The following is a 23,272-nucleotide window of genomic DNA, read 5'->3' as shown; positions in this document are numbered from 1 at the left end:
AAACACAGAGAGTATTTGTCATTTGAAACAGATTAAAAACATTGACTCTAAAAAAAGTGTTTCATACTAGTTTTCTGCTCCAAATGATTTTTAAATTAGACTTATGATTATTAGGTTAGGCAGCCCAATGGATATTCTCACATAATGAGAAACTAAGACCTAATAGCCATGTAAGTGAAATGAAGTAGCTGTTGTCAAACCTTCAAGAAAATGCACCCCTGGCAGACACTGGATGTTATAAAATCTTATGTCAGTCAGAACTAACTGAAAGTTAAACATTATTTGGGAAATTATGGGATACAACAAATCTGTTGTTTTAAACTGCTAAATTTTTGGAGTGATATGGTAAGTAAGACAAACAAAAAACATTGTTTCTTGTGCAATTAGGAAAATGCTAATTCAGACCAACTTGACTAGATACCAAAGTACATGCTTGACATTAAAAAAAATCTGGACTCACCTACTAAAATCCTCACAACACAAAGGGGGTAAGAGATCAGAATATGCATATTTACAGTCCATATTCACTAGAACAAAACCTAAAATGCTATTTTTAATGATTACATTCAAAATGTCAGTAACATATTTCTGTGGATCCTATATTTTTCTTTCACTGAGAATTTATGTTGGTCAGTGTTTTTATCAAATCCTAAGAGGTCTGAATTGGCATGCCTTGATTATTATGGTTTAAAGAAATATAAAACGGGCGGGAAAGGGAGCACACACCTGCCATCCCAGCATGCAGAAAGAAGAGGCAGGCAGATCTCTGAAAGTTTGAAGTCTGCCTGGTCTACAAAATGAGCCCAGGACAGCCAAGACTACACAGAGAAACCCTGTCTCAAAAACCAAAAACCGATATAAAACAGTATGGGTCAAAGAACACAACAGTTGATGACTTAATAGTTAGTTACAGATTATAAAACTCAGAACAATAATGAGTTTCATGACATTTACAGATTACTACCAGAACATCACATAAGTTTATTTCAGATGTAACAGCAACGTTAAAATTGACAAGTTTAATTCTTAACTGCACCAAGTAAACGTAGCCACTTAAGCATCTTTAAAGTTATTCCCTCCAAAAAGTGAGGGAGTTTTTTTCTTTTCCACCACCACACACCACACTTCCCAATAGTTCTCTTTTTGGAGGACTTTCAAATTAATGAGTGACCTGCTTTGGAGACACTTAGGAACTCCTTTCCCCAGATGAAAATTAATCTTGACAAATTATATATTGCATAGATTTCTCTACAGATTCTTTACTTTAGAACTTAGGTTCAAACAGCATACAGAATAATTTTAACCTATTTACCCCACATTAAAAATGATCTGTCCTGACAAATGGAGATAGCTCGTTATCTTCCAATTAATAGAATTACTATCTTACCTCAAAAATTATTTTTATCATATATTAAAAAACAAAGGGAAAAAAGCACCCCCCCCCCCCAAAAAATACCCAAAAATAAAACTAAAAAAAAAAAAAACCAAATTCAACATCGGGCATTCCTTTAGTATTTCCCGACTCACAGGCATTTGGACCAGTCCCAGTTTCTACCTCTCCCCGACAACTTCCCCTTTTATAAGTGGATGAAACTATTTAATGCAACTTTGATACAGGACATTTGACCCTTAACATACATTGAAGTTTTAGGTAAAATCACTGACTAGTGTGGAAAAAGAAACTATAATAATAGGGAGCCTACACACTCAATTCAAACTTTATTATTTGTTCCTCCTTTTTAAATAACATGTACTTAATTGTTGTGAGGCAGCTATTCGGTTTTCAATAACCACATTTAGCGATACATTCATAGGACTACTCAGATAGTCCAAGTGAAATGGTTATAGAAATAGAGGCAGTGTCATCTCAGAAAACTCTTTTATATATCAAAATCTATTTTGCTATCTGGAAGTTTACAAAATTGCTGACTTCTTCAAACTAATTATGCTCTTTCTCATTTATACCCTCTTATTAAGAGCAAGCTGAAGCTTTATCCATGAAAGTAAAGGTGCTTAACACTAAACTTTTCTTCTGAGCTTAGATTTGGACTGTCTAGGAAACTGATACCCAAGAAACAAGCATATTATTTCTACAATTTCACTACAATATACATTTATCCATCCGTCCATCCACCACACCCCTTGTTTATATTCTTCTTGGCACTCAAGACTACTGAAGTCCACTTTATGTACTTTCACATTCTCAAATAAAAACTTCGGGGAGTTATAAAGTGTGCATAAACATCTTGTGAGATAATTTTATCATTTAACCTATGGAAATGACTTTTATACCACAATTTTACTTAGAGGATGTGTTAAACTTCCTTTTAACATTAAATGAAAGAAAACATACATTCTGTGCTGTTTTAAAAGTCTCATGAGAACATTTCTTGAGCCACTGTTGACTAATGACAACCTAAGAAATTCCATGGATTTTAGATGGGACAATGCGAGGAAAATGAGTATCTCACATGTCTCTACGTTACAGTTCTCAGCCCATCAGAGCCACTCCTAGTGTGCCGGAAAATCATCTGGCCTTAACCAAACCTGTCAACTGGAGGTCACAGTGATATTTCTATTAACACTTTACACTTCTACTGTTCCAAGAATAGAAGGAATTTATCTACTGATTCCTCTTATTCCAAATCTTTAAACTCAACATTGTAGGCACAGAGTGTAAGCAAATCTGGGATGTTCTCCAACAGATAAGCAATAGCATAACAATGTTATTTTCAAAAATACTGTCTAGAAATTCTTTCATATATTATCAAATGCTCAATGGCCACACTTTTAACAATCTGTATTAGTTGACATAAATACACTTAATGTGTTACATGTCCATCTAGGCTTTTTATGTAATTCTGTATGTCCAAAAGGAAACACTTGCTTCAGATTTATTTAGGGATATTGACTTATAAGGGCATAACTCCATTTATACGGTTACACTATTACTGGACTTACTAAAAAACAGGAGAAAAAAAAATCATTTATAACCATCTTCTTTAGGTCAGTTAGAAGCCGTATCTCTAGCTGGGATATTAAAACAGTTAATTTCACCAGCCCACACTCTACCAGTTAATGCCTCTACTAACAAAATAAACAGCAGGAAAGAAGAAGGAAAAAAAAAAGTCGTTTAACTGAAATACTTTGACCAAAGTATGATACTACCTATACACACTGCCCTGCCAATCAGCAAACTGAGAGGAAAAATTGCTTTAAAAACCTAAATAAGTTTGGTATTTTCTCACAAGGATAACAATGGTCCAACTCCTGAGAGCACTCAAAGGACTAAAGGTAGAGTGAAGGCAATGTCAGGGATTAGCATCCCACAGACAGTCTTTAAAACTCAAAGTACCACAAATACACTAAGCTTGCCTATGAATTAGAGAACAAGATATTGCTGATGCTTCTTTTTGTCTTTCGAAATAAACAATATTGTAGGCTCTGCCTTTCAATGTGAAAGCAGGATGTTTTAAAATAAACAGCTAAAAATTTTAAATCATCTGACACCCAATTTTGGGAGATATCTCAACTGTGAAACTATACATACCTATCTTCTCCTTCCTTCAATCCAAACACCTCACAAAAATAAAGAGAACTAAAACAATCCAAACATGATCATTTTTAAGAGTCCTTGAAAGTATTAAAAACTTTAAGAGGAAAGAAAGGACGAATAACAAGGGAGGAAAGCTGAAGAAAAGGGGGTGGGGAGGATCAATGGGTCTTTCTTTTATTTGGCGACAAGCAAGTGCAATAAAGTTCATTTGTAATTTGTTCAGTTGTCTGTCTTTTGTGTCTCTGCATTCTGACCAGATGGGACTTTGAGGTTTTTCTGAAGCACATGAGCATCTGCAGGCTCTATCCTCTTATAGTAGTTCTTCTTTGTCTCAATTATTTCAAAGCCAAACTTCCTGTAGAAGTCAATCGCTGACTCATTGCTGATCTGGACATGCCTGAGACACAGGGTATACACACACACACACATATATAAGACAGTTTCATCAACTTTCATGTCTTAACCACAGATATTTTCAAATTGGTCGGGGTGGACTATCACGAACATCTTGCATATTTTCTTTACAATGAGCAATATTTAACAAAGGGTAGTCAATTTTTATCAGTAGACCTAATGACAATTTTATGCTTTTAACAAACCTAATCCCCTCATTTGAAAGGCAGATGGCTGAGAATCAGGATGAACAGTATTTATTCTTACTTATAGTTAAAAAAGGCTAAGCTATCATGAGGCTCAGTGGTTAGGAGCACATATTGCTGCTCTTCCAGAGGACCAGAGTTCTGTTCCTGGCACTACCATGGCTCACAATTGGCTGTAACTTTAGCTTCAAAGATATCTGATGCCTATGCCTCCTTGGATACCTGTACTCATGTGTATGTCCCTCCCCACAAATACACACTTAAAACAACACAAAACTACACATCATAGTCTCAAGTGTCTAAATATATCTTCTTGAGCTTCCTTCACTACTCACCAAAAAGCCAATGTGAAACGAATCTGTTATTGTGATCTTTGTGTTGGTTCTACGTTTTATGGGTCTATTTGTCTGTCTGTTCTGGAACCCACTATACGTAGACCAACCTGGCCTCAAATTCATGGGAATCTACCTGCCTCTGACTCCTGAATGTGGAGTGCTAAGATTAAAAACATGAGCCACTACACCCAGGTGTCTTGGCTCTTAAAACTGTGGTCTTTTCAACTACATTCTCAATTAGGTTATTTTTGACTTTGATTATTAAACTCTATTACAAACAAGCATGTTGTTTATAGCCTTGAATAAAATACATTAACTATTAATGGCATGAATGGTCTCAAAAGTCCAAATACCTGGTCTGTGATCTTGGTTTCACCTCAGGTTCCTTATATATAATTAACAAAGTACATAGTTCACCCACATCCTAATTTTTCCACATACATTCATCAATCCTGAATTTCAAATAGTCATCCTAAATGTAACACATACACCGTTCTTCATCATTCCCTAAACAATACAGCACAATAAAAACGTTTGTAGCATTTTATTTGTTCTAGGCATGATAAGCAAATTAGGTCAGTTTAAAGAATGTGGGAGGATAGGCATCTGTAAATAGCATGCCCTTTTATATGAATTTATATTTTAAATGGATGTACTTTACTCTTTTCTAAATTTTATTTTATAGGTACAGGTATTTGTCTGATAAATGCTTGTAATTATGTGCCAGATCCCCTCAAACTGGAGTTACAAATGATTTTGAGACACCATGTAGGTGCTGGTAATCGAAGTGGGGTCTTCTGGAAGAACAGCCAATGCTCTTACCAGATGAACTCTCTCCAGTCTCCCTTTTATGTCCCTCTTGATAGCAGGTAAAAAAGCATATCTTCTAGGTATTTTTAATAAAATATACAACTAATGAGTAGGTATCAAAGTTTCTGATAGGGATTTATATTGACAATTTAGCAGGCATTTAAATGAACAGTGGGTACTTACAGATAGATGTTGTCAAAAGTGCCATCTTTCTCACAGATGTTTAGGACATGATTTAGCATTTTAGTTCCTATTAACAAGACAAACAATAAATAAGTAACCTTAGAAATCAACCTTGATATATGACATCTACTTGTCATCTTTACTAACACCTGACACAGAATTAGATAGAAGACAACTAGACACACACTGTTTCACCAAAAATTGTCCTCACTGTGCAAGTTACACGTTTAAAATTACTAGAAAAGGACCCTTTTCAATACAAGCAATGCCAGACATATAAACAAAATGCGAACAAATTTATGGGGATTCCAAATGAATCCGAAGAAACAATTTTCATTTTACTTTTTACAATTCAGTAACCCCTTCCCAGTTTCCTCTTTCTTTTCCTTTGTGCCTTTTCAAGACAGGGTTTCTCTGTTTGGCCCTGGCTGTCTTGGAACTTAACCTATAGTAGAACTCAGAGATCCTGCCTCTGCCTCCTGAGTGCAGAGATCAAAGGAATGCACAAACACCTGCATGGCTTCCCACTTTTCTTAAAACAACAGAAGAAAATACCACATAATCTTACCTATTCCTAGTCTTCGGTAAGGTGCAAGGCATCCTAGTGTCATGATGTAAAGTCTCTTTTGATTCTGTGAATGATCCACCCTGCAGCACACTGCACCTACAGCTATATCATTGAAATACGCTGCCATGGAAAACACAAAGATGTAAATTTCAACATTAAATAAAATTTCGTTTTATTTAATGAGCTCCTTTCAAAAACAATTAAAAACTTGTTATAAGCTTTAGATTTTCACTAGCTACTCTTACGAGAATATCAATGGCCTCAACACTTACATTGTCTGAGGAAAGCTGAGCTTTCTCCAAAACAGCTACTAAATTAGTGATAAACACATAGGTTCACAGTAAGTAACAGAAAACACTGAGAAGCCAGGAATATGGCTAAGGAGGTAAAGATGCTTGCCACCAAGCCTGGCAACCTAAGTTCCACTGCTGGGATTTAGCAATGGTTCAAGGTTAGAAGCAATTCCCCTTAAGCTGTTCTCTGATGACCATGTGGTCATTTTTTTTTTTTGAGGGATATTTAGCATTTGATTTTAAATGTTAAAAAGAAAAGAATACTGATTCGTCTCAAAATCTATAACATTCAAACTTCCTTTGCTTATAAAATGAGCCTGTACTAGTTGCTCTAATATTGAGGAATACAATTTAAAAATACAAATAAAAAAAAAATCATACCAAGTTTTGCTAGCTCGCCAACCTCCAGCACATCTTTGTAGAATTTATCATTATAGCTGACTGGAAAGATGACCTGGTTCAATCTCTTCAACTGTTTAATATTGTGTGGCGTCACATCTCCCAGCTCGATCCGGCTACTGGAACAAACCAAAATGTACTCAATAAAAGATAATTAGCTTCATTTGTTTAGATGATATTAAAAGGGTACCAGTCATTTTTGCACACGACTGACAAAATTCAGCCCTTTCGTTTTGATTTTATATTCCTAAAACACTACCGCATAAGCAAATTTTGCCAAACATTCAATCAAAATTCTACTCATAGCTCTTAATTAACTGTAAACATTTATGGACAAATACAGCACACAATAACCAAAAAGGCCAGAAATATCCTGTAATAAATGCTAAAATTGTCCTTATAACTTATACTGTAAGCTCTATCAAAATAGATACATCTATTATTGAGCAAATAGACCAACAATACTTAATATTATTAACAAAGGGATAGCAAATGGTATGCTTTTATGTTGCAGATGAGAATGTATATTGGCACATTGTTTCTTGAGGATAATCCAGCACTATGTAGTGAAAAGCCCGCCCATCTCCTTTGTCTATGTAAGTAGAAAGTAAACATCATCCTGAGTAAGTATCCCAGAAGCAGAAAGATAGACACAGTATATACTCAATTATAAGTGGATACTAGACCTATAAGATAGGATAAACATACTAAAACCTTACACCTAAAGAAGCTAAACAAGGAGGACCCAGGATAAGATGAACAATCCTCACTCAGAAAGACAAATGGGATGGACATTGGAAGTAGGAGAAAACAAGAAACAGGACAGGAGGCTACCATGGAGGGCCTAGAAAGACTCTACCTAGCAGTTTATCAAAGCAGATGCTGAGACTATAACCAAACCTTGGGCAGAGTGCAGGGAATCATATTAAAGAAGGGGGAGTTACAAAGACCTGGAGAGGACAGGAGCTCTACAAAGACCAAATATATCTGGGCACAGGGGTCTTAAATGAGACTGATTCTCCAACCAAGGACCATGTATGCATATAACCTAGAACCCCTGCTCGGACGTAGCCCATGGCAGCTCAGTATCCAAGTGGGTTTCCCTAGTAAGGGGAACAGGGACTGTCTCTGACATGAACTCAGTGGCTGGCTCTTTGATCCCCACCCCCTCGAGGGAGGAACAGTCTTGGTAGGCCACAGAAGAGGACACTGCAGCCAGTCTTGATGAGACTTGATAAGCTAGGGTCAGATAGAAGAGAAGGAGGACCTCCCCTATCAGTGGACTTAGAGAAGGGCAGGGAGGAGAAGAGGGAGGGATGGTGGAATTGAGAGCGAATGAGGGAGGGGCTACAGCTGGGATACAAAGTAAATAAACTGTAATTATTATAAGAAATAAAAATTTAATTAAAAAAATAATAATTTGGCCAGGCGTGGTGAAGCACAGCCTTAATCCTAGTGCAGAGACAGGTGGATCCCTGTGAGGTCAAGGCCAGCTTGGTATACATAGTGAGTCCAAGACAGCAGGGCTCGTTACATACAGAAACCCTGTCTTGAATAACCAAGCTAAAACAAAACAAAAACAGAAAAAAAATTGCATTTATTTGTTGAGAATAGCAATTTAGTAATAATATCACAACTACACAAGTAATATAAGAATTCATATTCCGTGACACCTCACCCTTTCAAAATGAGAATTTTTGAAAACGGAACAAGAATCTGGGAATTTTGAAAAATATTAAGTTTAAAAATTACCTATGAATAATGCAATGGTAGCATTTTTTTAATTTTTTTATTTATTTAACTTTATGTGCATCAGTGTGAATGCAATAGGCATTACAGACAGTTGTGAGCTGCCATGTGGGTGCTGGGACTTGAACCCAGGTCCTATGAAAGGACAGACAGTGCTCCTAACCACTGAGCCATCTCTCCAGCCCCCAATGGTAGCATTTTTAAGAGACTACATATATTCAAAGCAAATCATTCTTTGGGTGTAAAGAATTAAGTGAGCTTAAGATTCATTGGTAATGAAAGTGTTTTGCCTTGAAAATTTGACTATAATGCAACTTTTAATAGCTCAAATTTTCGTATATGCCACAAACAAACCTGTTAAGGAACACTGCTGGGAATCCACAAAATACTTCATTCCTATTACTACCAACACTATCAAGAGACATTCGAAGACACTTTCTGCTGGGATCAAGCTCAGGGCTTCCTTAGGCTGGGTAAGCGCTCTTTCAGGAGCTACAACCACAGCCCTATTGCTGTCTTTTTCTGCTTAAGACTAGTTTTTATTTATGTTTCTCAGTATTTAGCCTGCATGTGTGTATGTATAATATATTGTACCTGGTGCTCATGCAGGCCAGAAAGGGTGTCAAATCACTGGAACTGGAATTACAAATTGCTGTCAGCTGGGAACCAAAAGGTGCCCTTAACTACTGAGACACCTCCTAAGGACCCTCATTTGCCTTCTTAGAAACTGTTTACAGTGGATAAGGGGGAGGGGGGAAAGAATTAAGTACTAAGACAAAATAAAAATTAAGAGAACCAAGAGGTCAGAAAAATAGTTTCTACTTAGTGGTAGTTGGAGATCACAGAGCATTATAACAAACAGTGAAATACAATGTATGCATGAATGGATGTATCATATTTGGAGCATGAAAACTGTTGAGAAAAATCTAAGCAAGGAATAATGAGCATAAAGCATTTACTGATATAGGGATGGTTAAATAAAGCACATTTGATCAGTATTTGTCAAAAATATGGCTTTTTAGTAATGCAGATGGAGCACTCATAACTATATGAAGTAAAATAAACCTTAAAATATGCCTTCACAGATCATTTTATGAAGAAAAGAATGAACACTAGCTTTATGTGCAGCAATAAGAACTGAAAATTTTAACAGGACCAAGGAAATGGCATTTGTAAAACTGATTTACACAGACATGAGGAAATATGATGCAGCGCTTTATTTTAGGTTAGAATCCTTTAATCTATTTTATCCTGCAATGTTAAATTTGGACATTTTGCTCACTAATAAGCATTTCTTCTTTTAGTTATTGTTTCATTTTCTATTATGTCAGTTACTATATATTCTCCATGTATTAAAAAAATATAACTATGCCGGAAGTGCCACCAGATATGTGGCACATGCCTTTAATTCCAGCACTCGGGAGGCAGAAGCAGGTGGGTTTCTGGGAGTTCAAGGCTAGCATGGTCTACAAAGTGAGTCTAGGATAGTCGGGGCTACACACAGAGAAATCCTGTCTTGGAAAACCAAACCAAACCAAAAAATATCTGAGTCCATGAATTAACTGAGCAGCCACACTGTCAGCCTTACATTTTCCCCACCACTAGCCACTTAAATGAATATGGTCTGTTCCTAAGTGTGTAATAGTTATAATGAACCCCCTGTGTAAGAAGCAGTCCTGTCTTCTCTAAATAGGCCACAAAAGGTCAATGTTTTCCCTTCTTTAAAGTTGAAGTTACTTGAAGCTTTGTTTTTGTTTTTCAGCTAGACACTGAACCTAGGGCTTCACTGTACCAGGTATCACTGTAGTAGCACTGAATTGCTAGCTCTTAAAAGCCATTACTAAAATCTGCCCAGTCCAATTCCAGGCTGTCTATCCTCCACATTGATGAAAGATCCATTTCTTTCTCCGCATAACCTTTCTAAAATATTAATGTGTCACAAAATTCACCTTTTAAAAATATAGAATTTGGGCTAGAGAGATGGCTCAGCAGTTTGCAGCACCTGTTGCTCTTGTAGAAGATCTGGAGTTTGATTCCCAGAACCCAAATGGTGGCTCACATCAACCGTAATAGCAGTTCCAGGGAATCAGATGCCCTCTTCTGAACTCTGCAGGCACAGGCACACATGTGCTCAGACAAATGCAGGCAAAACACATACATAAGTTATTTTTAAATTTAATAACAAAAATAATAAAATACAATGATATTTTTAGCTATTTGCAAAGACAAACAACTACCATATCCAAACTTGTTTAAACAATCTTTGTTCCTATCACCAGCTGTCAACAAATCTATTTTCTCTTCCTACAAGGTATTTGCCGTTTCTGAACAAATGACCATGAATTCAAGTGCTTAAAGAAAAAATGTGTTCACGTAAAGGTCAGGTGGGAGGAAATCGCTCACAACCTCCAGACTCTAGGACAGAATCCTTCCTTATCTCAGACTGACAGTACCAGGCCGTTTCTTGTCTTGGGACAATCTAGCTTTATAATCTTTCCCTCCTCATCACAGATCTCCTGATGCATCTGTTTTCTGAGAATCTCCCAAATCACTATTTCTAAATAAGGCTACATTTAAATTACTATACCTACCAAAATCTTGATTTTAGTTCAGTGAGAAGCATTTTTTGACAGCTGAACCTAAGAGCTATAATTTCTTTACTTTCAAGCCATGAAGTCTTAAGTTACTGTTAGACTGTTAATATAAATATTAACACTAGGTTGTCTCCCAAGGTGGCTATATCATTTATACTCCAATCAATAAAATATTAAAGTTTTCTATATGCTTGAAACAATTTTTTATTCATTTAGGATTGATCCTAAATCAATATTAGAGTAAGATGCTGATTCATTTGCACTGTTTTTACTGTTTAAACCCTAGTAAAAGGAAGCAATTCTGTTGAAATCAGGTTATGCCCATTCTAAGTGCCTCCACAGTGTGTGAAACAGTACTTTTCCAGGCTGTCTTGCCTTGAGGAGCTCCACTGAGAAAAAAAGGGAAACCTAGACCTTGAAACAAAACAGAAACTACAAGGAACGTATGAATTTCAAAGTAAAAAAGCAATAATCCTATAAAGATGTTTGAGAAAGCAATTTTCAGGGTCAGTGGGGGAGGAGGTTAAGATGGACCTTGAAACAATGCTGCAGGACTAAGAATGGGTTTCAAACCTACCTAACATAGTCACCCTGTCAGCACAAAATTCTTTGAGTTCTACCTTTGAAACTTCTTTGACTCTAAAATGTGGGCTGTAAACAGTGTATCTGCTTATTTACTTCAAATAAGACTTTGGTAATTCAACCATGTAGTCAATTCAACCATGTAGTCTACCTTAGCTTACCAGCTAAATCACATTAAGTGATCAGAGAATCTGATCCACCCCTTTCCCACTTTCAAATTAAGTTGGCTGCCAATTTAATTAAAATGAGAAGACTCTTGTGATTTAATCATCTACTTCATTTCTATTGGCACTCAAGTCCACAATCCTAATCACAGAAAGCCAAAGACAGCAATTTTGAGAACTAGTCTTAGCTCAAGTAATTTCATGTGACATAGAAGATTTTCAAATCTATAGTAATCAAATCCTATGTCATCTTCATAAGAATTACTGGTCTAGGAGTGAGTGATTGAAATAAAATAAAACAGAAAATACAAAAATGCCTACAGACATTTGTATTAAGTCTTTAGGCCAGTATGCAGTTTCAGGGAACATCAGCCAGTGTTAAATCTCCCCAGTGTTAGGATTACAAATGTACTGCCCAGATCCAGCTCTTTAAACAAAAACAAAAAGAGCTAAAACCAGGGACATGGCTATAATACCAGCACTCCAGGAGATAGAGGCAGGTGGATCTCTGTGAGTTGGAGACCAGCCTGGTCTACAAAGTGAGTCTAGGACAGTTAAGGTTACACAGAGAAATCCAACCTTGAACTAATGGCCCACACCCCCTCCCTAAAAAAATAAAAATAAAAAAGGGTTCTGGGAATTAAAATCAGGTTCTTTACTAACTGATTTATCTTCTCATCGTACACATTAAATCCTTGGGCTTTAAACACAGAAATAGCAGTTTACTCTTCACTCACAAGATAAGCAAGCCATGTTATAAAATTATGTGTCCCTTAGATAGTAGGCAGTCTTGGGCTACTGTCTCCTGCTGCAATAGAGTATCAGACACTGAGCAAACTTATGACTAGAATTTATATGGCTCACAGTTCTAGAGAGAAATCCAAGATTGAGGAACCACATCTGACTGATACTCTTATTATATAACAGTCACATGATTAAGAGCCAGGAGGAAAAGCTCCCAGATCCCCTCTTTTTATAAAAGACTCTGTAACAAAGGCTTTAATTTATTCAGAAGCACAGAGCCCTATAACCTAACCACTTACCATTCACATTTCAACCCTGTGAAGATGGGAATTCAGTTTTCAGGGTTAGCTTTAGAGAAATCAAACTGTAGAAAACACCCAAATGTATCTAGTTATTAAGATAATGCAAATATGCTCAAAAATTCAAAACAAATTTAGTGGTAATATTCTGAAAGACCACAAGATGGAGATATGACTCCACAAAGATGTTCTGCCCCCTCTCTACAAGGTCTGACTTACATAGCAAAAATAAAACACAGAGAAAGCCCCTATACCTGTTTATCCATTCAACGGTTACAACATACCTTGGCACAAAATTGTAACTAGCCTTTTTTTTGGTTCAGCATTTTATGTTGAAAGTGCCTTATAAAGCATCCACTTCCCTTTACAGAGATGAAAACCAAAGCTCCAACAGAGAATGTGCTTGTAGTAAACAGCTATAAATAAAGCTAGAACCAGGCATTTCTAGGAATTTTCATTATGGTGAGAGATCAGAGTATCTTTATTCCTTAAGGTTAAAGAAAAGGATATGATATGCTCTGAGAAAGGTCCATTTGCATCAAACTTAAAGCATATTTTTAGTAGAGGTCGAAAGTATGATTAAGGTCAGTAAAAAATTTCAAGACATTAAGGTAGATTTTTTTTTTTTAATTCTCTCCTGATTAGTAGGAATCTCTCGAATCTAAACCCTGGCCTTCAGTAAATGACACAAAAGGTCAAAAGCATAGCTTAAATATACTAAATTCGCAAAAGGTTGTTCTTTAGTGAAATTTCTACTTCACGTTTGCCTGTTCTCCCCTCTTCCAATCCCTTTAAAGCCAGGGTCTCCCCAGGCTGGCCTGGAACTTGTGTTTTGCGCTGAGGGTAACCCCGGAGTCCTCATCCTTTCCCCAAATACATAATGTAGGACAGTACTTTCAGTAAAAACAAGAATCAGTTGCCAGGTTTGGGCTTCTCATCTAAATTTTAAAGTAAGGTCTCTCAATCATTTAACTACTGACATTTTGGGTTGGATAATCCTTGGAAGTTGGGGGTGCACATCTTAAGATGTTTAATTGGATCCCTAGCTTCTACCTACTAGGTGCTTTTTTCTCTATCTTCATGAATAGCCTCGCCCAATCCATCCAACACAGAAAATTAGTTTTGAGGTATACTTTATGTGTCATGTTTTAACATGCTTGCGAGTTGGTCTGCAAGTAGTAGGGTTACTGAAAGTAACTGGACCACAGGGATTCTAACTTCATTAATGGCTTCACATCGAGTGGGTGATTAGAAAGTAGGCCTTTACAGAAGTAGGTGCCTGGAGCCAGGCCCATGAAGAGTTTATCTTGCCCCTGAGCCTTTCTGTCTGCTTCCAGGTGGTATGTTCATGGGAGTGAGCAGCCTCTTTGACCACATGCTCCTGGCATCATGATGTTCTGCCACACCATAAGCCCACTGCAGTTAAGAAAGCTGAACACAGAAGAAAACTTAAATATTATGTACTAATATCTATTAAATCTATTTCTTCAATATTATGATTCCCATATTTTTTCTCTTAACAAGATAGTTCAAGCCATTGTTTCAGCTTGAATTCTGAAAGCATAATGGAGGAGATAATATGAGCCAAGGAAATAATGACATCACAATAAAATCAGAATTAAAAAACAAAACAATTTGATGTCTGTTCTGCTTAAAAATCCTTCAGCAGGTGGCGGCATGGTGTACACATCAGTAATCCTAGCACTTGGGAGTATAGGCAGACACTGTAGACACTTGAGGTTGTTCCCAGCTACTTAATAAGTACAAGTCCAACCTGGGCTATAGAAAACTCACTTATACACAGTCTTACAATAAATGAAGTTAAACACCTTAGCACTGCATATATACAGTAAAGCCATTTCTATTGATAGCTACTGATCTAGCCTTAGTCCCCAACTTCTTGCTTTATAAGAGTGATCTGAATGTTTCAACTTCATTTTCTCAAGAACATCATCTTTGTTTTTAAAGTTTAGGCAGCTGATAAATATCATCATTTTAAAAAAATTAAACAAGTCACAAGAAATACAAATGACCACTAAATGTAAAAAATGTCCAACTTCACTAAATAAAAATGTTGTAACAAAAGAAAATACAACTTAATATCTAATCAGAAAAGTAAAACTAGAGTGAATAAATACCCAAAATCAACTTAATAAAACTGGTATTTCTATTATTTTACAAAAAGAGTCATGGTGTAGCCACAGCACATACAGAGAAAAATTTATTTTTCTTTTTTATTGTTTTGGTTTTCGTTTTTTTTTTTTTTTTTTTTCGAGACAGAGTTTCACTGTGTAGCTCTGGCTGTTCTGGAACTCACTATGTAGACCAGGCTGGCCTCAAAATCAAAGATCCACCTGCCTCTGCCTCCTGAGTGCTAAGATTAAAGGCAAACATCACAATGACCAGACCTTTATGTGTTAAGGAAGAAGCCTGGTTTTTTTAAGTTCTGGGGTTGCGGGCTTCATTTCAGGCTGTAGCAAATGGATATTCATAAAACTATTTAATATATGCAGTCCAAAAGAATTATATACATAATTACTAAAAATATAATATTAATATATAATGTATTAATATAATATGTTGTATATAATAATATATATTATTAGTTATTTCTTTGGGATAGTTTCCTAGCAGTGAGATTTTTTTGTTGCTGTTTTAGGGATAGGTCTCATGTAGCTGTGGATGGCCTAGAATTTGCTGTGTGGACCCAGCTGGCCTCAAATTCAGAGATCCACTTAATTCTGCCTCCACAGAGCTACAATTAAGGCCTACCCAACTGATACTTGTTGCCATTTGGTCTCCTAAAGTAGTTTTTACTGTCAGCAGTGTGTGAAGTCTTTCTTTAAAGGCAAAACTGCAAGGGAGAGAAATTTGGGGAAACCTTGAGAAAACAAGAAGACCCTGGTTATCATTTTGGCTAAGAGTGATAGAAAGTTTGCATGATGCTTGCCTTATTCCCAGCACTCTGGAGGCAGAGGCAGGGGCAATCTCTGAGTTCAAGACCCGGCTGGTCTACATAGTGAGTTCCAGAACAGAGGGAGCTACATAATGAGAACTGGTCTTAAAAAAAAAAAAAAAAAAAAAAAAAAGTCTGGTGTGGTGGCACACACTCAGGGAGGCAGAGTCAGGTGGATCACAGTGAACTTGTGGCCAGCCTATTCTACAAATGGGAGTCCAGGACAGCCAAGGCTACACAGAGAAGAAACCCTGTCTTGAAAAATCAAAAACAAACAAAAAGCCTGAGCAATAATTGAAGAGACACAGGTTGTATGAGCTCAGAAAATGCAAATATATACATTTCCACCTATGTTTTGCCACCCACAGCAGAAAAAGTAATTGTAAACAACAGTTTGTTGTCAAAACCCCAGGGCAGCCTCAGAACCTTTTACAGAGATAGAAACAGATTTTTCTTCTGAGGCAGTGCCCTATGTATTCCAAGCTGACATTGAACTTACTATGTAACCTTGAACTTGATATTTTGGCCTCTGTCTCCCCAGTGCTGGGAAAACAGTGCACCACCATGTTCAGTTATTGAGTGTAGGGGTTTCATGCTTGCTAGCTAAGCACCCTATCAACTGGATTTAATCCTCAAACACATAGAAACCCTTATTCATTTATTTTTTTAGTCACAGCTTTATTAAAAGTTGCCCACAATTTTGGGAAAAAAATAGATCACTATAGCAACATCGCACCACTCATCAATGTGCATGCTTTTACAGGTAGAAGATAAAGACACATTTGATTATACTTCAGATACTTCAAAACTCTCAACACAGTAAAAGAGACACTAAAAAGAATTTGTTAAAATTCAGTAGCTCAATCAACAAACCACAAATTAAGGGTCTTACACAAAAAGCAAAATATGAACTGCAAGTTTCCAGCCAGGTTCTCCCAAGAGTTTGATTGGTATACAAGATACATTTTGTATCCAGGCTCAGTGGCAAACAGGTATTTGGGTGAAGGAGGAGGATGGTTCTGAAGACTAGGGCCCCAGCCTGACTGCACAAGAGAGACACAGACACAAATCATGTTTACCGTTTGTTCTTTTTCTTTTCTTTTTTAAAATATCTATCTCCTATGTAATCAACACCTAGATAAAGATACGGAAGACTTCCTGGGCCTGTTCTCACTCCATATACTATTGGAAATGACCACTACTCTGTATTTGTCAATACAGTTTCATTTCTAACTGCAGAATCTCATGTTCCACTCTCATTTGGCCAAGTTTCAATTAGCAACCATTCTGCTCTGTACTTATATTATTCCTGCCTACCTCCTCATCTTTACTTTGGTCCGTTTAGCATTCGTATCTTGTTTAAAGGCATTTATTAGAACTAATTTGCACCTCTTTATTATAATTGAAGGTTAAGTGGATTTAGTTTTATTTTCTATCCCACTGATAACTAATTACACTGCCACTCCAGTCATTGCATGCTTGAATATCATCTTCCCCAGAGAGGAATAATAGATAAAAGTAATCAGCTTACCAACTTCAAATTCAAGCCATAATGTCCTTGGTTCATAAAAACAAGAAACTTCAGTTGAAAGAGCAAATAGCCTAATAATATACTTCTCACACTTCTAGATATGCATACAAAAACATGTCATTAAATGCAAATTTATCTACTGTGGAGATAATGAAAATACATTTACAATGGATATCCTACTGCTGTTATTAGTAAAAATATTAACAGTAAAAATTATGAAAAAATGGATACAGGGATTGTCTTTGACATGAACTCAGTGGCTGGCTCTTTGATCACCTCCCCTTGAGGGGGGAGCAGCCTTGCTAGGCCACAGAGGAAGACAATGCAGCCAGTCCTGATGAGACTTGATAGGCCAGGGTCAGAGGGAAGGGGACCTCCCCCTATTAGTAGGCTTGGAGGGCATGGGAGGAGATGAGGGAGGGTGGAATTGGGAGGAAATGAGGGGGCTACAGCTGAGATACAAAGTGAATAAACTGTAATTAACATAAAAAATAAAAAAATTAAAATGTATGAAAAAAGCTGGGTGCAGTGGTGCAAATCTGTAATCCTAGCACTCAGGGAGGCAGAGGCAAGTGGCTCTCTGTGAGCTGAAAGCCAGCCTGGTCTACAAAGCAAGCCCAGGACAGCCACGGCTGCACAGAAACCCTGCCTTGAAAAAAAAAAAAAGAGAAAAAGAAAAAAAATATTTAATGGAGAAAGCTTAAAAAGTCTCAATGCACTGGAATCCCTGCACTTTTGGCAGATTTCTGTGCGTTCCAGGCCAGCCTGACAGAAAGAGCACGTTATACAGAGAAATCCTGTTTTGATAGAGTACAACCCATCCCAAAAGTTTCAATGCACAAAATTTTAAAAATACAAAAATCAGAGTAAGTTTTTTTTTTTTCCAGTTTCCAAAACTTCAGATTCAGAGTGTGTAATAAAAACTCAGTAAATAAAAGTTCAAACAAAAAACATCGAATAGAACCACTGTTTCTCACAGGTCCTTCCAAATGAACACAGCGCAGTTGTACAAGTTCTGGATCTCAAGGACATTAACCTCTTTTAAAACAACACCCAAAACTACTATACACTGATTTTATTTCTTTAATATCCTAAAGGGAAGAAAACGGAAAATTTAAAGTCCCATGCTTATTGGGAGTTACTTAAAAGAACTATACCTATGAAATCATCTTGAAATCGTTTAGTCCAGAACACAATTTTAAGCCCCCAATCCTAAGAAATAAATACTTACGGAGTCTTATTTTTGAGCATACTTTCTGGCCTAAAATATGGATTCAACAATTCTAGGTGTTCTCTAAATTTTCCTAGTTCCTCATTTCTAGGCAGCTGTCTCCATTGAACACTTAAATATCTACCTACATAAAAAGAACCAGCTACTACTAGTGGTTCAAGCCTGTAATACCAGCTACTCAAAAGGCTGAGTGAGACAAGATTGTTGCCAAGTTCAGTGTCAGCCTGAGCAACTTTATCTGAAAATAAAGTGCTGGGGATATAGCTCGGTGGCAGAGTTCTTGCAGGATGCTTTCCTTCATTTCCCAGAACTTCAGTAAATTAAAAAAATAGAATTGCTTCCGAAAGATAATCAGATCACATTTTTAAAAATTAGCCAAACATCCTGGAGCAAACATCCCAAAAAATTCAACATTGAAATAACCAATATCTAAAGCAAACCAGAGTAAAATATCACAAACTTTCTCAGAATCTTTTCAGACTTTAGACACATAGAGACATATGACTTTTACTTTACACAGAACGAGCTTGTTTGGCGAAACGACTTTTTTCGCTCTCCATAAAAGGTGATGAATAAATAGCCTCACTAACTGAAACAATAATTCTAATATCCAGAGCAACAGTTCTAATATTCTTTTTCTGTAGGTTGTAAAGGCAACCTCCAAAACGGCTCCTTTAAGCAATGTGTTCTGGGGATGCTAACACTGCAACAGTAGATAAACCAAAGGAAAGGAAAAACTTTTCCCCAAACTGAACAGTAAACCAAAATTCTAATGTTTGCCTAAGATGTGAAAGATCACATCTCCACTTTGCTAACGAGCAAAAAAGAAAAAGAAAAGAAAAAAAAAAAAAGAAAGCATAGTAAGCTTGAAACTCCTCCTGGCACTCAGGGGGCAACAGACACTACTGAAGCAATAGCTCCACCTACTGATCCATGATACTTCCTTAAACATTTTGGCACCCCAAAGTCTACACGGCTCGAGTTCACTTCCCCCTCCCTCCTCCACTCGCTCTGACCCAACCCAAATCTCGTTGAGTCACTAGCTCCTAACACTCATCCCCGTGCTCTTTATTCCAATTCCCTTTCCCTCCCGAAGGTTCTGCACAGCCCACAAGTATGAAGGAAACCGCAACGTGTCAAAAAGACCGCGGCCACAGCGTGGATCCCGGATACGGAGAAGCACCTGAGGCGGCTCAGTCGTGCGCTCCCGGGAACAGGCCCCGGGGGCCTCCCAAACACACACCGCTGTCCCGCCCGGTGCACGCCCGTCCTCCCGGCGGGAATCGCGGACTCGCGCCCTCGCCACCCCTGGCCCTGCAGCCCGCCAACAGCCGGCCTAGCCTCCGCCCCCTCCGGGAACCGAGCGAACGCGCAGCCCGGCGTTGTCCCTCCGCCCGGTCTTCGCGCGAGTCTCCTCCTCCTCCTCGCGGCGCTCTCCCTGCCCACCGACCCACGACCCTCTCCTCCGTCCCCGCCGTGTGTGGGGGGGCCCCGCCGGCCGCCCTTCCTCACCCTTTCATCTTCCCCGCCTGCTGAGGCCGTCGTTACAGCCGCCACCAACGCCGTCGTCCTCGCCGCCCCGGAGCTCTCCGCGCCCTGACCTCAGGCCACTCGAGCCCACACGCCGGCCGCTCGGCTGAACGAAGGGTGCTGAGGAGGCCGCGAGAGCCCAAGCCAGGCCCTGAGGCTCCGGGAGACGCGGGGAAAGCCGCCGCCGCGCTGCTGCCGCCGCTCCGCCACACGTGCACACGGGACACTCGGCTCCCGCCCGCAGCTGCCGCCAGCCAGCCCCGCCGCCGCGCCGTGACCTTTCACCCCGCCCCCTCAGCGCGCCGGCGCGGCCGCCGCGTCGCGCGCAGCCGCAGTGCTCGGGGCCGCGCGCCCTGCCCCGCCCCCTCCCCGACTTCCCTCTCTCTCCAGGGCTGGGCCTACGGTCGGCTAGCTCCTCCCACCCTTTGCGACACTCCAGCGGAGCTTGCTCGGTAGGCTCAGGCGGTAAAATCCGGATCTTCCCACCCTTCCCCTCGCTCCTCGTGAACCAGCGAGGCCGGCCTCTCCCGCCCTCCCCTCCTCTCTCTCCCTCGGCCTCCGGTGACCTTCAAACGCTCCCGCCGCCCAGCAGGGTTTTATAAGACGGACCCTTCCCAGTGTAAGGAAGCCTGCGGAAGCTTGCAGTAAACGTGTTTTAAATTCAAAAGGCAACGATGGGTCCGGATAACTTGGCTGTCTTCCACCAGGCAAGCCTCAGTGTCCCTTTTTTTTTTTTTGACATCACGTGGTACCCTTAAGCCTTCCAGCCCTAGAGGCGGGACCCCACCGCCATTTCCGGTCCCTAGAGCGTGACTCCACGTCACTTCCTTAGCGATGCACTTTAACCCTTGCCACCCTCGTTTTCTCTACTGTAGCCTATCACCCAGTCACTGTGAAAAAGAAAATAACGCTTTCGCTAACCGCGGAACCGTTCACGCCCGAGCGGCCCGCAGAGACTCAAGCCTGCACGGTGCAGCGTGCCCGGGGAGGGTAAGCGGGGTGGAGCTGGAGGTCACATGACTAGCCAGGACTGGCCCGCCCCTTGCAGCTGAAGACTTCCCCTCCCTCAGTGACAGAGCCTCTGGGTCAGGTCTAGGTACTGATTCTGCACTTCGCGCCCCGGCAGGTGAGGTGCGACAGGTAACTGGCGGCTGGTGGGGACGGTTGACGGGGTAAGAGGAGATAGGGATTGGGGAGCGTGAACCGCGCGGCCTGCGGTGCTTGGGGCTCCCTTCCCGTTGCCATCCTGCACTGGCGAGGAGCTCATTTCTTCAGCTCTTCTGGACCCCCTTAAGTCCATGGACACGGGATTGTGATGCCCACCTTCCACTGGGTTGAGAGCGAGTGCGGCCATTATGGTTCCCTGTTTGGAGCCATTGGGGCTTCAGGTGTTAGGATTGCTTTAGCCATTCCTCGGGGTCTGCAACAACCACCGGGTCCCATTCCCCAAAGCTCCTTTCCTTGGCAAAGGCCTTCGCCCGGGTGAGCAGGAAGATAGGAAAACCCCTGGAGGCAGAGGCGTCTCCGGTGAGACAGGCTTGGGAGGGAATGCCACTGATACGGCCCTCACTGCAGAGTCACCGAGGAGCTTCCCTGCAAATGTGCGTTCTCAGTGATTCTGAGGGATTTGTCGGACATCCTTGCAAGAGGCTCAGTGCGTGTCCGGGTGAGACTGGAAGGATATGAGCGGGACTTATACATTTTTTCCTTCTCCGAGAGAAGACAGTTGTACTATCTTCAGAACAGGGTGTTGGTAATGCGACAGTCTCAGTTGAATGAGAAGGCGATGGAAGATGGTGTTGCCTTATTGGGCTGGAGACCTAGGCTAGATTACGGGAAAGTAAAGAGCTTTTCACGAAAGGGAAGTGATTCTTAGGAAACTGATCAAGCTGAAAATACAGTTAATTCAAATTCATATAATATAAAGGCAGGAAGATTAAATCTAGATATTACTGACTTTGTATTTTTCTGCCTACGGCATCATTCCTTTTTTTGACATTTTTTTTTTCTTTAAATCCTACCTAATTGCCCTTCCAGTCAGTCCCTTAGCAGTTTAAATTTGTGAAGTAACACCTGTGTTCTTAATTAGCTTTTACATTTTGTAAAAAAAAATAAAAAATTCAAGTGACCTCTTCTGACTCGAGTGTATAATATTTTGTGAAAATACAGAAATTGTTTTGCCTAGGGCTGCCCAGCCCATTGTACTCCATTTTATATGTAGCCAGTGTTTTCACGTCAAACAATGCGCTTTAGGAAAGGAATGTTTTTCAGTTTAGGGCTAAACTCTCTTATTTGTGCTGCAAACTTAGAAGGTTCCTTGTTTTGACTTGGAAGGCCTTACGAAATTACAAATTTGACTTTTTATAACTTAAGTTGTACATTTTCTTTTATGAAATCAGATTTTTAGTTAAATCTTAGTTCTAAGCAATGTAATTGAAGAATTTATATTTAAAAATCTGAGGGCTGGAAATACGGTTCTTGCCTCCATGCATGCTTGAAACTAGAAAGCAAAAATTATGGGAAAAAATGAATGATTACCTTACAGTGATTGGTCATACTGACTTTTTTCCCCTCCCACATTTTCTGATCAGCTAAAACCTTAAAATGATAGCAATTTAACAAAATAGAAAGACTGGCCTATTTGATGCTTACTAAATATATTACTGTGATGATCTTGCATTGCCCAAATTTGTGCTTGTGATCCAGACTAGACAATAGGTATTAATACGTTTATATAACAAGCTTAAATATAAATTCTTAAATAGTTCATCCCTTTTTGTTGCTAATCATTCTGTGGTATGGATGCCACCACAGCTGGCTGAACCATTCACTTGTTGTCATTTTTATTTGGATGTATGTTCATCGAAGGAGAGGCCATTGGTGTCTTTCTTTTTTGCTCCCCTTCCCCCCCCCCTTTTTTTTTTTTTGAGGTAAGTGCTCTTACTGAACCCGGAGCTCACTGATTCAGGGAGCCTAGCTGGCCAGAAAGTCCCAGGAATTCTTAAGTCTCCCTTTGACCTGAGTACTGAGGTTAAAAGAACACCACCATGCTTGACTTTTACACGGAACCTGGGTAGCCGAACTCAGATTCTTATACCTGCAAAACAAGCAGTTTAGTGACTGAGCCATCACCTCTGCCTGAAATATAA

The 23,272-nt window shown here is 39.4% G+C and overlaps 2 protein-coding genes across 6 annotated transcripts in view; one reads left to right on the top strand and one right to left on the bottom strand.

The window, feature by feature from the left end:
- Positions 1 to 957: 957 nt before the first annotated feature.
- Positions 958 to 20,396, bottom strand: Naa50 (N-alpha-acetyltransferase 50, NatE catalytic subunit). 2 transcript variants are annotated; one of them, XM_055625045.1, is made up of 5 exons: positions 20,106 to 20,396; positions 6,726 to 6,862; positions 6,052 to 6,171; positions 5,484 to 5,550; positions 958 to 3,953 (listed from the first exon to the last, which is right to left on the bottom strand). In XM_055625045.1, the coding sequence occupies exons 1-5, from the start codon at positions 20,111 to 20,113 to the stop codon at positions 3,776 to 3,778; spliced, it is 510 nt and encodes a 169-aa protein (XP_055481020.1). In that variant the 5' UTR covers positions 20,114 to 20,396; the 3' UTR covers positions 958 to 3,775. The 2 variants fall into 2 exon arrangements, with proteins under 2 accessions (XP_055481020.1, XP_055481021.1); XM_055625046.1 differs by having other exon boundaries at positions 6,726 to 6,859.
- A 512-nt stretch (positions 20,397 to 20,908) lies between these two features.
- Positions 20,909 to 23,272, top strand: part of Atp6v1a (ATPase H+ transporting V1 subunit A) — a 55,410-nt gene continuing 53,046 nt past the window's right edge. For 2 of the 4 annotated variants that reach the window (XM_055624898.1, XM_055624896.1), the window contains exon 1: positions 20,911 to 21,249. The gene's annotated coding sequence lies outside the window, so the exon portion shown is untranslated. Of the gene's footprint in view, positions 21,264 to 23,272 lie in introns of all 4 variants that reach the window. The other 2 variants (XM_055624901.1, XM_055624897.1) reach the window with 2 other exon arrangements.

Source organism: Psammomys obesus, unplaced genomic scaffold, assembly GCF_907164565.1.
Source record: "Psammomys obesus unplaced genomic scaffold, mPsaObe1.curated_primary_1811, whole genome shotgun sequence".
NCBI classification, from domain to species: Eukaryota; Metazoa; Chordata; class Mammalia; order Rodentia; family Muridae; genus Psammomys; species Psammomys obesus.
The sequence above is the reverse complement of the archived record's forward strand: the minus strand, read 5'-3'. Positions and strand labels throughout refer to the sequence as shown.